This window comes from Chenopodium album, chromosome 13 (assembly GCF_948465745.1).
Source record: "Chenopodium album chromosome 13, dcCheAlbu1.1, whole genome shotgun sequence".
NCBI lineage: Eukaryota > Viridiplantae > Streptophyta > Magnoliopsida > Caryophyllales > Amaranthaceae > Chenopodium > Chenopodium album.
In genome coordinates, this window is record NC_137846.1 from 49,895,956 (window position 1) to 49,911,322 (window position 15,367).

Sequence of the window (15,367 nt, forward strand, 5' to 3'; positions counted from 1 at the left end):
TGAAACAAGGGAAGAAGATTACCGGAAGTATAGGTCATGTGAGAAGTAGCTCCCGAATCCATATACCATCCATTATCCGGTGGGGACAATCCAGGTGTTGAGTAAGCACTACCGAGCTCCGTTGGGGTCATGGGCTGACCGTACACAGGAGAACCACTGTAATAAGCCTGCTGATGTTGAGTTTGTGCACTGGGCCTATGCTGAACATGGCCCATAGTTGGAAAGGGGGCTGGTGGAGTTTCCCATTGAGGCCACGGATACCGTTGATTGGGCCAAGTGCCCTGTTGGGCCCAACCTTGACCAATCGGTCCAGAAGGTTGCTGAGAAGTAGGGGCTTGCGAGGGTTGGGATTGTTGCTGCTGTCCACCCCGAGCTTGGCCTCCTTCGCCACCACGCCCCTGGCTGCGCCCCCTGCCGCGACCGGCCTTACCCCCGCCGCGCCCACGACCTCCGCCACCACGTCCTCCACCGGGTGCAGCTGGTTGTTGTTGGGCGGATTCGGATGATGTGGAGCTTTGTTGCTGTACGACAAAGGATGAAGGGGGGTTGTTGTGATCGGTGTTTCGCCGCGATTCTTCGAGAAGAAGACGAGAACGGGCCGTATTAAAAGAGGGCAGTGGGTCAGTTTGGGCAATCATAGTTGCAACGGTGTCATAATCCGTTTTGTTAAGACTGGCGACGAGACGGAGCACCAATTTCTGATCAGAGACGGGCTGGTCGACGTTCGCTAATTGGTCAGAAATGCTCTTAATCTGCTGGCAGAACGCGGTGACGTTAGGGTAGGCGTCAAGATGAATTGCGTTCAGTTGAGTTTCAAGGTACACCGCCCGCGTACTCTTGTTATCCTGAAATATGTCCTTGATACGGTCCCAAGTCTGTTGAGCAGTAGACTTACGACCAAGAATAGTCTCAAGAAGATCCTTCGATATGGTGTCGTAGATCCATTGTTTGATGATTGCGTCAAGTCGATTCCATAAAGTTTCAGAAATATTGGAAGGACGAGGTGTTTTGGGGTCAATGTGATCTAGAACGTCATATGCACAAACATGATTTTCAAACAATTCTAACCAGCTTGAATATTGAACCTTCTCATAGTCTAGGGTCAGTGGGATTGAATTCTTGATGTTCGTTACCGTGAGGGCAGGATGAAACTCAAGGGATGAAGGTGGCGGTGGTGACGAATTGTCGTCATCCTTAGCCATTGATGTGAGGCGGTGATCGGATTAGGGAAAAAGCGGAAGCAGAAAAATTAAAAAATTGGATCTAAAACCTAAAGCTGTGATACCATGTTGGATATCGGGAAAACTCCTTAATCTGGAGCGTGTACCATTGATCAAATATATAGAGTTTACAACGCTAGGATAAGGACTCCTAGATACGATAAACATACAAAATATACATTAAATATATCCTATACTTGTGACAAATATTATATATCCTAAATATAATATCTATCATGATAGAGTATAAAACATATTTCTGGGCCTCAACCATAAGCTTAAGCTTTTGGTTGAGTTGGTCCACTAACATGGTATCGGAGCCAGCGTGACACAAAGGTCACGGGTTCGAATCTCATCCGCCCCTCCTTCAAAGTGGAATTGATTCGCACCAGGTATGGTTGGGCCTGTGTTGCATCCACATTTCAAGTCCAAAGGGCCTTTCATGTGAGGGGGAGTGATAGAGTATAAAACATATTTCTGGGCCTCAACCATAAGCTTAAGCTTTTGGTTGAGTTGGTCCACTAACAAACTCCTCATACACTACATCTCTCTCGGCATCTGAGCAATGTTTAACGCATGTCTGCAATACACGTGATGAGATATGAGAGCCAGCAATTTCTGGTATTTTACCCTTCATTTTCTGCAATGCCTCAGAAACGAACTTTGATCTCTCTTCTTTGGAAATATTACGACGCCTCATCTTCTCCCATAATAGTGCTAGCTCTTGTTCAAGGGTAATATCACACATATATTTTCCGATAACACATATCTCTAACAGTAACCTAACGATGAAGACTCTAGGAAATTTCAAGGAAAGTCAAAGAAGATAGAAGAAGAATTCTCTTACAAGAACTAATCGAGTTTCCTAACAGGAACATGGAGGTAACAAGTTGAGAACTTCAACTTGGTCTGCATTGAAGACATCTAGTTTCACAACAACTTGGCCTGCAAAGTTCCAGTTGAGACCTGGAAATCAAGTGACATCAGGAACTTAATCCTGGACTGCGTGAATCCCAAGAATCCTAGAATACAATATATTGACGAGGCAATTTAGTTTTGTTAAGTTTTTACTCTTTAAGAGTTGCTGACTTGCTGTAAATATGTTTGGCAGGTTTACACATGAGATTTATTAGAAACATGACAAAAGCTTGACAAGCTTAAAATAGGAAAGTTCAAAAAGATAAATTTTTATGAAAATATTTTTTTAAAAGATTTTATTTCATAAAAACTGATTGTATCAAAATATATTATTCTTTTGATAAGATTATCTTTGATAAGTTTTTCTAAAAAGATTTTCTTCTAAAAGATTTACATAAAACCATGTTTTGAGATTTTGGTAAAATAACAAAATTACCTTTTAAAAACCCTACTTTCTATAAGAGCTAGTCTTGTATAAATTGTAGAAATCTCATTCACATTTTCTTGTGAGTTAATGCGTGAAGAATTCGATGTATGCTTAATTGTGTAAGTTTGCCAATTCAAGTTCATACTTTGTCATATTAGTTTCGGATTTCATGTGCAGCTTTCCTTTCATATACTAGAGGTCAATTGTTTGTACCGGTTGGGTTCTTAGGTGTGTGAGTTATATATTTTCATACAGTTTTGTAAGCTTCAAGGTTGAAGTTGAGTGTGAGATTACTCAGGGAGTACGAGTGAATCTAAGTCAGGGACTTAGGTAGGGTAGAATAGGTTCTGTTGTGTAGCAAGTTCAGTCTGTAACTTGTGAGTAAAGGCCTGAGTATAATAGGTTGTAACTCGTGTGTTTGCCCTATTATAGTGGATTGGTTTGATTTTGGAAATTCCTTAGAGGGTCGAGATTTTACTTCCACTTAGGCCTTGGAAGGTTTCCTCGTAAAATTATGTGTGCATTGCAAGTTCCTTTACATCTCGTTTTATATTCCGCAAAGTAGTCACTAGGAACTCACATACAACTCACCCCCCTCTTGTAGGTTTCGTCTCAACTAACATTGTCATATTGAATCAATTTGAATTATGTCAGTTTAGTTCAAGTCATATACGGATAATTAAGTTATACATAAAGTATTTGTATAATTAATTTTTTTTTTAATGTTAGAGCAATACACAGTCAATTCCCCGGATAAACAAAATTTGTTTATCTAGGGGTATAGTTGTCTTTTCAAGTACCAGTGTAGGGGTATATGTGTCTTTTCATGTACTACTTGAGGGGTACATGTGTAATTTCCTCACCAAACAGTAAAAGTAAAAAGCAAACAGTAATTGGACAGCTTACCAAAAGTACTGAATAAATAACCCTGCTTTTTCAATATATTTATAAAAATGTCATCAGATTAACAAAAATTCGTTTATCTGAAAGGTTAACTTGTATTTTCTGTGATGTTATTCATTTCATATTTATTTTTAGGCACTTGAGTTAAAATTGAATAGTATAATTTTAGGATTAATGTAAACTTCAAATTTTTGATGAAGTACTTTAGGTATGATACGTATTATTAATAATGATTCTTAATTATTTTGCCCTTGTGTGGAACTACTTTACTAGCTTGTACATCCGGATCCGGATCCGGCCACCTAGGAGTATATAACAAATTTTGAATATATAGGAAAATACTATATGGAGAAAGAGTTTCTTCATTGCAATTCAAATAGACGCGATGTAAAATATATATATATATATATATATATATATATATATATATATATATATATATATATATATATATATATTAAAAAAAATTAAAAAAAATTTGCAAACTCTATTTACAATCGGACATTTTCTTTTGTGAAGCATCGAACACATCCTTATATTAATTCTATGTACGTGTAAAAAAAAAAAAAAAAAAAAAAAAGGTAGCCTTTCGTCTAATCGATCAATTAGGACCCCAACAATTTAAGTACATAACATTTTTAAGGGATTCATCCGAATGCTTCAACTTCTCATCCTTGCTACTCATAACAATGTTATTGGACTTAACACTTGAGGTTGGAACTCTCTTAGCATGATCACTTGTGAATGATCGGATGCTTTTCGTGGCATGTTGTTGAATTGATTTCATAATAGGGTAATTCCACCTCGAACAATTTTGATCTTTTACGGCCTCAATTGTAGCAATGCTTGATGCTACTACCCATGTTCTTGTGTTGTTCATCTTCTATAAATCCGATCCTAAAGATAAAACGACACGAGCAAGTCGAAAAAACGAAATTGGTCCTTTGGTTCTCAAAAAATACTAATGTATAGAATATTATGATCAAATAACTTGAAGGTGAAGGAGAAGTAAGTAAGATTTCAAGGCTTTAAGGGGGCTAGTATTTTGAATGTTTGGTTGAATGATAATATTGATTGATGAAAAAATATGTTACACTTTGTTTGTGTATTTATAGATTTGGGGATTCTATGATCTCCTATATAATTGGGTGCACATGGAAATGAAGATGAGTCATGTTAATGAAATTTTGGAGTGATACAGTTGATCAACGTGTCCTTCTCCCAACGGTAGTGGCATTTTGAGTAAAGATTGACGATCAATGTTCAACCCACGTAACGAACCCATAGTTGATACGTGTTATGGAGTTTGCGCACAGAGTTTTTTAGAAGCGAATATTTTAACTTTTAATTGCAATCACCTAGCTTATGCATGTGGCTCTCTAAACACCAAAAAAAACCTAGCTTATGCATGTAAATTACGAAGTGGAGTATAAAACAAGTGAATATTTAACATGTGGGAGGGTGAAGTCGAAAATTAAATATGTTGATAAAAGTTGTTGTGTTTTTTTTTTTTTTTTTTTAAAGGGCACTTCCTTACTTTATGTTTTTTTAATTATTATTATTATTTTTAATAATCCTTGCTTTATGGTTTTTTTTTTTAATTTTTATTATTATTACTAAATTAGAACCCGTGCGATGCACGGTTTATATAAATTTGTACATTTTAATAATAAATCGCTATTATACATGAATATAAATAAGAATTACGTACATTTTGTAATTTAAAATATTTTATTTTCATCAAAACTATGATATAGTAGTTGTTTGGCATCGTCTAATTCATTGTTAAATATAGGAGATAATTTATTAGCGTGTTATTAAAAAAAATTAACTTTCTACGATAAATTGATATGTTTTAGTTGTAAGATAGAAGCTTCTAACATTTAAATTTCAAAAATGTTAAATAGGATAACTCTACCCAATAAAAAAAAATGACATCATCATTGCATTTAGGCGGTTTTTTATTAACAGAACGACACGTGGGTAGTGATGATGTCATCATCTTCTATTTTAGTAATAGTTAATAGATAGATTATTTGGTATTTTATCGAAAATAAAACTCTAAACTAACAATCTTATTCTAAATTAATTTTTTATCTTAAGAAGTCTATCAAAAAATATCCAATGTGGTGCAACACTTGGCGATTTTTATGTATGAAGTCTATTAAAATATATCAAAGGTGGCGTGACACTTGGCGTTGGAACGCCAAGTGTCGCTATTTCGTGACCTGGCTAAAAGTTTAGCTTTATATATTAGTTATTATATGATGTAATAAAATTTACTTTATGTCTTTATACATAGTTCAATAAAATTCTTATGAATAATATATGGGACATTTATATCTCTAAAATAATTATCATTTTGTATATAAATCCTCGTTTAATTATAAAAAGTCTTCTTAAAATTGTCTTGAATTTCTTAAATGGATTAATCTATTAACTATTACTCAAACAAAAGATGCTGACGTCACCACTATCCATGTGTCGCTCTCTTAATAAAAAAAATTCCCGCCTAAATGCAACTATCATACTTAACAGTTTTGAAATTTAAATATTAGATGCTTCTACCTTACAACTAAAACCTATCCATTTATCGTAGAAAATTGAAATAATTTTAAATAGCACACTAATAAATAATAAATGATCTCCTACATTGAACTATGAATTAGACGACGTTGAACATATACAATATCATAATTTTCTGAAAATAAAAGATTTTAAATTACAAAATGTACGTAATTTTTATTTATATTTGTATATAATAGCGATTTATTTTTAAAATGTACAAATTTAAAATAGGTTTTATATAAACCGTGCATCACACGGATTCTAACATATATAAACAAGATGTGTTTATTTCATTTTTTTAAAGCCATCTTTTACTGATGTTTCTACAGTAGTCATCCTTAAAATGACAACTACTATACTAAATTTTCATTGGCCGATTTTTATTTTATTTTTTTGTTGGTAAAAAATATTTAAAACAACTTTTCTTAATTACAAACTAGATTAGCACTTGTGCTTTGCACGATTTAGAATAAAAAATTCAATAAAGTATAAAATACATACACAACATGAGGGTTTTTGGAAAGAGAATTAGCACCAATATGTTTTTGGTTAATTGATGTTCACACTTACAATTATTTATTAAAAATTATTTTCCCAATATTAAATCTGGAAAGACAAAAATATGAGAAAAATGATGTCATAAGCAATTTTGGAGGAATGTGTACAATGGTGATGTTAGTGGTTTTTATTTATAGACTTTTTTTTTTCGGGAAATTGATTAATTAAATAAATTAAAGATTTTCAAAAATTCTTAATCTCCATAAAAAATGAATTTTCAAAAAAGAAAATTAATTTTTTTTTTAGTTTTCAAAAATCATTCATTGTACCAAAATATTATTACTCCCTCCTTATTTAAATTCCACTTGGTTGACCCTTTAGGCTAATACAGATTTGGGGCTCAGTTCTGAGTGGTTAGATACTAGTTCTCTCCCAATTATTGTTGCAGGAACATATTTTAATAAGTGTTAACTTACCAAATAGTGAGAGTTGGTATGTGAGTTGAAAATAATACTAAAAAAAATAAACACAACATGTTAACTTTTGAATGAAGAGAGTAGTATTATTGCCAAGTAAAGAGAACGAGTATAAGCAATTTGTAAGGGATTAAGGATAACACACTCGTAAAAGTACAGCGTAGTACATTACATTAAACAAGTCCAAATTAAAACCTCACAAGTTACAAGTGGAAAACCCCAATGGTTACCATTCTTAACAAATTTAAACCATAAAAACCAAAGCCCAACGCGTGAAACCCACACTTTAAAGAGTTATGGTAAAACCGCGTGGATCCTAATAACATAAATTTGGCCAACGAGTTTATATTAACCCTTTGGAGCCACCAACATAAACATTAAGACATAGCATCATGGCCATCATTTACTGATTCCATGCTTTATTGTAGCAGATTTGAACATACTTTGATCTGTATCGCCAAAGTTGGCTGAAGTGTGGCACTCGTTTCTGCAGAATGCAAGGAAAATGATGAGATAAATATTCACTATTACGCATATGAATGAAGAGTAGTATTAAATAAAGCAGAAAAGTTATGCTTACATTCAATGGTATGATGGATGTGTTGTATCTTGGACCAATCTTCTTTGTTCGGCGGTGGGTACCTCTCCTTCAAGCCTTGACAATTCTTTATAGTAAGTGTAGTTAGGGAGGTGAGGTCAAGGATGGCTTGTGGTAATACTGTTAATTTGTGGCATTCAACGATGTGAAGGGATTGAAGAGATGTTAAATGTTGGATCCCCTGTGGGAGGTTCACCAGTTTAGGGAGATTGTGCAAATGCAGGGTACAGAGATTAGTAAGGGATTCCCAAGGCATGTCGTCCTCTAAATGTTCCAATTTGTATAAATCCCAGAGCTTAAGATTCCGGAGAGAAGTAAGATGCTGGAATCCCGCTCCAGTTAGCCTCTCTAGATACCTCCAATCTCGAATTTCCAACCTATCAAGGGTGGAGAGGCGGCGCCAAAATAAATCCCCATCAATTACCTCTGACAAACTTGTCACTGCATCTTTGAAGTGTAGTGTTGTAAGTAGGCTATCAGGTCTCCACTGGTCACACTGAAGCCTAAATGGCCTATCGGGGTAATTGCCATTACCAGTCAATTTCAGTACTTTCAACTTAGCACTCAGAGGAACGGAGGTTATTCTGGTATTGTATATGAACATCGAGGAGAGATGATTAAAAGGATGTGATACTGGGTTTAACATTTGTGGAGTGGAGGAGTCTCTATACCAGTTCATATTACGTAAATATTTTAAATGAAGTGTCTCAAGGAGAGGAAAGTATTCAGATTGTTCATCTGTACCCTCTTCTAAGTACTTCAAATTATCTAAGCTATTGAGTTTAAGGACTTTAAGACAACGCAATCGACCCAACAAAGGGACTTGCTGCAACCTACAATTATGAAGGGAGAACTTGATAAGGTTCGGAAGGGATTTCTCCAAGTCCGATGATGATTCCCAAATAGGAAATGTATCGTCGCAATAATCATACAATTGGAAGCTCTCAATATCACGATGGGGCTGAAGGTCTTCCAGCAATAATTTTGTACCCCTGAATACAGAAAGTTCTTTGAGATGTTCCATACCTTTAACATATTTGGTGCCTGGGGCGACATCACGAAGATCTCCATCAACACGAATTTCAAGACTTCCCCTGACATTTGTAAGAGCTTCTAAGTCTTGTAGCTTGCCTCCAAAAGGTGATCTTGAAGGATCGAATTTTGCAACAAACATTGATAGCCTATGAAGACAAGTTAAATTATTCAACCTCGTAGGCATATGAGTCAATTTGCTGCAACCCAATATATCCAATTCCCTAAGAAGTGCGAGTTTACTCAGGTCCTTTGGCAACTCTGTTAACATCGTACAATTCTTTAGCAGCAACGTCTGCAAGTTCAGTAGCGAGCAAACAGCTTCAGGGAGACACTCTAACAATTCATCATTTGATAGGTCAAGATGTCGCAAATGATACAGTTTATTTATTGTCCTAGGCAAGGCAGTAATACTCATGTGACATAAGCTCAAAGACCGTAAGTAACTTGCCTTGGATAGTAATACTTTTACAGTGTCCAATGAAAGGTTAAAAGCACCTTTCATCTTCCCTGATAAAAATATTGTATGCAAGTGTCTCATCTGATCCACAGAGGCTGAAAAGCTTTGGATGTCAATATTGCCTAAAGATAAGTGCCTAGCGTTTATCTTCAATTGGCTTACATTATTAGAATTTACTTCTAGTATGTCTTCTTCAGCTACTCCTTGAGCTACATCATGCATTAGATCGTGGATCTTGCATGAAGTAATCTCACCCAATTCATCTACTTCAATATCATAAAAGAAGCACCTTTGCAACAAAGTCATAAAATAGTTCTTTCCAGCATCTTCAACACAACCAGCATCTGGCTCTATGAAATCATGCACCATCCACATACTAATCAAAGTATTCTTGTCCATTCTATAATCCTTAGGAAATATAGCACAATAACTGAAACAGCGCTTCAACGGTGCTGTAAGTTTGTCATAGCTATACTTCAGCACTTTCAATATGCTTTCATTATCGTCACCCTGCGTGATTTTATCTAGGTCTGTGTCTCTAAAAGACTTCCATTTCTCTTCACCTTCACCATAAAGAAGGCCTCCAACAGTCGTTATAACAAGGGGAAGTTTGGCACACTTTTTTAGAATCTCTCTCCCAATTTCAACCAGCTTCCTGTTCTTTCTATCCTCAGTAGTAAATGCCCATTTCTCAAACAATTCCCATGAACAACTATCAGATAGACTCTTAAGTTCATACGTTACGTTTCCTATATTTTTAGCAACTTTCATAGAGCGCGTAGTGACTATTATTCGACTTCCCTTTCCCCCTTTCATCAACAAGTTCTTCAGTTTCAACAATTGCTTACGATTCTCATTCCACACATCATCTAAAACAAGCAAGAACTTTTTACTCAAAATGTGCTCTTGAACTAGACAACATAGTGGGTGCATCCCAAGGTGGTCATAGTTCTCAGGCTTTACTGACTGCAACAATTTCCGGAGAATCGTTTCAAAATCAAAATGATCAGAAACACAAACCCACAATGTCAATGAAAATTTGCTGCTGATCTCCGTATCATTGTAAACGTATTGAGCAAGAGTGGTTTTCCCTAATCCCCCTATCCCAGCAATTGAAACAAAATAAAAATCCTCACTAACACTAGAAACAAGTAACAAGTCAGACACTGCTTTCTTGTCCTTGTCTCTTCCAATAACCTTCGTTTCAAGTAACAAAGAGTGACTATCCTCCCTTCTCTTAGAAATTGTTGTTATATTCCCTAAAGAACCCTGTGATGGAGAGGCAAAGTCACGACGATTGCTAGCAATCTCACTTAACCTCTCAATAAGTTTCGTAGCCCATGCTTCATAGTAAAAGCAAAATCCAGTTGGTTGAAGGAAGAAAAGAAAAGGAATACCTGCTTGCTCCGTTTACCACCAGGCTTAAGTTGTTTGCGGTAAGCTATGGTAGCAGCCTCATCGAACAGGATATTTGCTTCTTTCACAGCATCCCTCAGATTCTCAAACCATTCTCGGTCCATGTGTAGCATCGAATGCCTCTCTTGCTCTTCTGCATCAAGGAGAATCTTGGTTATGGTTTTCAGGGCTTTTTCTATTTTTTTAAGCTCTGAATTATAGCTCCAAGAAGATATTATTTTTTTCACGATGGGAGATTCTGCCAATTTTACACAAGTGTCTATTGATTTGAGAACTATTGCAAGATCCATCTCTCTCTCTCTTTTTCTTTTTTTTTTTTTCTAGGGGTTGAAGGAACAAAAAAGGGAAGAAAAAAGGCATATTTATATGTTTTAATTTGTATTGTATATGCACCAAGAAAAAAAAACAATGTTTGGTATATTTTCTGTGATTCAGCTCTGCTAAACCAATGCCAATAAATAGACATAATTGGAAGAAAAGATCAACAGCTTACAAAGTTACAATATTGCAAATTGTACACCAAACTCTATTTAATCTTTCACATTAACATTTATTATGCAACCAGTTGTGGAGTATCTAAAGAACACTTCCATTTTCCAATCATTAAATTAATTTAGTTTACTTTAGGCAGCCCCGTGTGAATGCGTGGTTGCTACCTTAGTCCTTAAATTGAGAAGAAGTCAAAAGTCTTTACGCCATACATGATTGCAGAATATAGGTCATCTTGATTTATTCAATGTGGTTGTTGAGAAGTCAAAGTATTTAGATAAATTAATTCCACCATTTTTTAGATGGAGTATCACTTTTTAAATTTCTAAGTAATGAAAATTTCAATTTAGGTGCATCACTTTCCTTTTTAATTAATAAATTCACACTATTTCTCTCAAATATCACGTGCTTTCTTTATTTTTCTCTCTCTATCTCTCTGTACTTTAAAAATTGGGTTAAAGTCCGTGCAATCAAAATGATGCATGGAAAAAAACACAGAGAAAATACTACCTCTGTTAATTTTTATGTGCAACTTTGGAGTATTATTTGTGAGATATAAAATATTTCAAAGTTGCACATGAAAATTAACGGAGGTAGTAGTTCAATGATGTCTCTTGATAGAAATGTCTCTTGATAGAAATAAGAGCTAGAAATTATTAAAAAAAAAAAAAAAAAAAAAGCAAGAAAAGCCTTATGTCAGGATTGAGTTGACATTATTAGTCTATAATTCTATATATATCACGATTGAGTTGCTTGTTGCCACAATTTTAAGTTCAAAAATCTACAACTATAACATTGCACTGCAGGGAATTGTACATGTCGTCATGGATAGCTGGGAATCTGGAATTTACTGTAATTGTTAGCCTTCATGTCTGAATCTCTTAAGAACGTATGTACAACTAAACTTATTATAATTTACTAGTTGTAGGAGTAAATAAAAATAATAATAAAAAAAAAAAAAGTCAAAAACGCTTTCGATACATGTTTATTACGGAGTACAAATTTATGATAATTAAATTTTTTTTTTTTTTTACAATAATTACAAGTATAAGTTATATACACTTGATCATTATCTTCAAGATTGTTTTCTAAGTAACATTAATTAATAGGTTGTCTAGTTACTTGAATTTTAATCGAGTTGGTTGATTATATAGTTATCTTTAAGGACTTGTTCTATTCAACTTATTTCAGATACTTATTACTTAATCTTAATACATTCATATCAGATCAAAACTTTTTGTTATTATTTACTTGTTGCTAAATATTGTAAATTATGTATTTAAAAAAATTATGAAAATTATATATATTCAAAGTACATGATGAGTCGAATCTAATAAGATCTAATTTAATAATATTTTTCTTTATAGATTAGTATTAAAATGTGGTAAAGGTTTTATCACATTAATAAATCTGATTAGACCAGACTATATAATTAAGATTCATATCCGACCTTATTAAAATCATATCAGATCTCTTTATTTCACATGAAGAGAACAAGTTCTAAAAGTACTAACGACTACTCACTCGTTTTATACAAAGTGCTCCATTAGTTTCGAATAGTAGAGTAAAATGGATGTGAGTTAAGAAAGGGATCAAATTAAAAATAATAATTAAAAAAAAAGGCGGTGAGAAGCATGTGAGAGGGGAGAAAGTCCCACATTTCCATTACACTATCCCCTAAATATACCTCTTTTTTTTCCCTTTCCCTTTCCTTCCCCTTTGCCTTGCCTCTTTACTCTCTCTCTCTCTTAAATACGTCTTATAGGTCATACTTGTTATCTTAAATAAGGTGCGTGAAGTCGTTATCTCTAACTCTCTTTCTTTCCTTCCTATTCTTATTTCTTCCTTTGAATGACTTTAAAAATTATAGGTTGTATTTACTCTCTCTCTCTCTCTCTCTCTCTCTCTCTCTCTCTCTCTCTCTCTCTCTCTCTCGCATTTGTGAAAATCTTCTCTTTATCCTAATTGTTTATCCGTGGGGTCGTGTTCCCATTTACTTTCTTTAGTAATGTCTTTTAGTAATCTCTTTTTGAGTGGTATATAATTCATTTTCTCTCTTTTTTTTTTTTCCTTACAAATTTGCAAAGTTTATAGTTAAGTCTTGCTTACATATATACATCCTTTATTTGGTTACACGTTTATAAGAAAACCTATTTATCTCAATCTTATTATAGGTTGTACTCTCTCTCTCTCTCTCTCTCTCTCTCTCTCTCTCTCTCTCTCTCTCTCTCTCTCTCTCTCTCTCTCGTTATACAAACATTAAAAAATAGTACTTAATTATAAATTTAGCATAACTATAAGGTTTAAATTTTTATTCTAAAGGTGCTATTAATTAGCCCGACTTTCTCATAATTGTCATAGAACCACGTTGATTGAGTACTTATTTATTGAGAGAAACTTGTCGAAATCTATTATTGAGTTGTGCTCATCCCTATTTGCTCACTCTGTTTCTCCTTCCCTTTAGCTTTTCCTTTCTCTTACTCGTCTTTTATGATTTCGAGCATTTTAGAAATCTTATAAAAAGTATTCTCATCTCCTTACTCAATTAAACTCCAAAAAGTATCTCCCCTTTTTCCTTTATTTCCCCAAACTCTCTCTTCCATTTCAGCATTGCACAAGGATGGCTGAGTTTCCCTACCTAGATGGTACACTTTACTTCTTCTATTGATGCAGTCAGGTTATGGTGTTTGACTGTTTTCTATTGTGATTTCCCTGCCCTAAGCCTGTTAGGGTCCAAGAAATGATGGTTGTCATAATATGCAACCAAGGGCTGCTACCCCAACCCTACCTAATCCAGCCAAAGTAAGACGTGTGCCAAAATCAGAGAATAGTGATGCTCATTTGCAGGCCCATTTAACCCGGTGATGCATGCGTTAACTCAACAAAAATTAGGTTTCATACTACTCTCAAGTCTCAATGCCATGAACACATTCTACCGGACCATGAGTCAGGACCCCTTTCCAAAGCAAAGTCTCCCAGATAGGTGTCCTCACCTGCTCACCAGCCTGAATTCAATTATACACGTTCCTCTTTTCATATCCTAGATGCTACGAATATGTACTTTGTTGGGAATATGCATCCCAAGTCCCACATGGAAGAAATAAGGAGGAGGAGAGCTCCTTATTAATGAGATGTTCACTACACTAGCATGAGGCCTTTTGGGTTGTGCCCAAAAACAAATCCGTGCGGGATTGGCCGGCCCAAAGCGGACAATATCATACTAGTGGGTGTGTGAACACGTGTGCGGCGGCCCTAACATGCTTCTATTTAACTGAATAAATCAATAAGGTGCTGAAGGCAAAATAGAAGTCAGGAGCTAAACAATAACAATTCCCTCCAACCAAATTTTGTAGTGTTATACTCATCATTGTTTTTGTTAAAGTAAATTATGCAGACAAATTCAGTGTTTTTGTTTCATGCATGCATTTTCTTCAGATTATTTAAGAAGAAAAAAACTGTTAGGTGGGAAAAAAAAAAATGCCATCACTCAAGCTCAGCAAAACACGACATAGTGAAATGTGGAGAATATGGACCTTTGATAAAAATACATATACAGAACAAAGAATACTAACCACTGTTCCATTATCCAGCCGTTTTGCAGCAGCAATGTACTCTTTCGTCATATCCTGATTACTTTCTTTCTCCACCTTAACTTCTTCTTCTTGAGGTTGGTAAATCTGATTTTCACAAGAATTGTTTCACAAAATTAGACTGATAAAACAATTGGGAATCCAGCATTACATTTCAGCAGATCACAATCATCATTGCAAGTAACTACAGAGTAATAAACAAATCACAGAAATAATGCGAAAATGAACCGACAATTTGTATGATTATATTCTATATACTTGTATGATTAATTTACTGATCTAACATTATATTTAGATACAACCACTCGATTAAACGAGAACAATTGCTAAAAATACCGTGAAATTGTGACATAATTAGTGAAATCAAGGTCTAAATAAAATGCGAAATTCACAAACTAATTGATCAAATTCAATCAATTTTAGAGTACAATAGGGTTTAAAGGATAATCTACTACACATTTAAGAGAGAGAAGATTAAATATATTGATTCAATTAATCAATGTTAAACCCTAGATTTTGACGAAGCATTTACAAACCGGCTAATATTTGCACAGAAAATTCAAGTACATAGTATTATAGTAGAACCTAAATAATCATACAGAAAAGGGATCAAATTTATTACCTTAAGCAAAAGCATCGGTTTTTTTTTTTTTTTTGAAAGAACAAAAGCATCGGTTTTACCTTTGGTGATGTGATTTTTGGCAATACAGCAGAAAATCCTTTGTGAAATAATCTGTATTCTTCCCATCATCAATTAAACTAACAAGTAACA

General features: G+C 34.5%; 1 protein-coding gene across 1 annotated transcript; it reads right to left on the reverse strand.

Moving 5' to 3' along the window:
* Positions 1-7,409: 7,409 nt before the first annotated feature.
* LOC145575649 (putative disease resistance RPP13-like protein 1) lies at positions 7,410-15,000 on the reverse strand. The gene is made up of 4 exons (XM_081633478.1): positions 14,578-15,000; positions 10,498-10,649; positions 7,653-10,369; positions 7,410-7,497 (listed from the first exon to the last, which is right to left on the reverse strand). The coding sequence occupies exons 2-4, from the start codon at positions 10,627-10,629 to the stop codon at positions 7,410-7,412; spliced, it is 2,937 nt and encodes a 978-aa protein (XP_081489604.1). The 5' UTR covers positions 10,630-10,649; positions 14,578-15,000.
* Between the last annotated feature and the right edge of the window lie 367 nt (positions 15,001-15,367).

What these genes read in the sequence shown, in the direction of transcription:
- LOC145575649 (XM_081633478.1), bottom strand. Translation starts at nt 10,629, where the DNA reads ATGCTACACATGGACCGAGAATGGTTTGAGAATCTGAGGGATGCTGTG. An exon ending in GTGGTAAACGGAGCAAGCAG is followed by an intron (nt 10,370 to 10,497) that starts GTATTCCTTTTC and finishes TCTCCATCACAG; the next exon opens with GGTTCTTTAGGGAATATAAC. An exon ending in TGTCAAGGCTTGAAGGAGAG is followed by an intron (nt 7,498 to 7,652) that starts GTACCCACCGCC and finishes TGCATTCTGCAG; the next exon opens with AAACGAGTGCCACACTTCAG.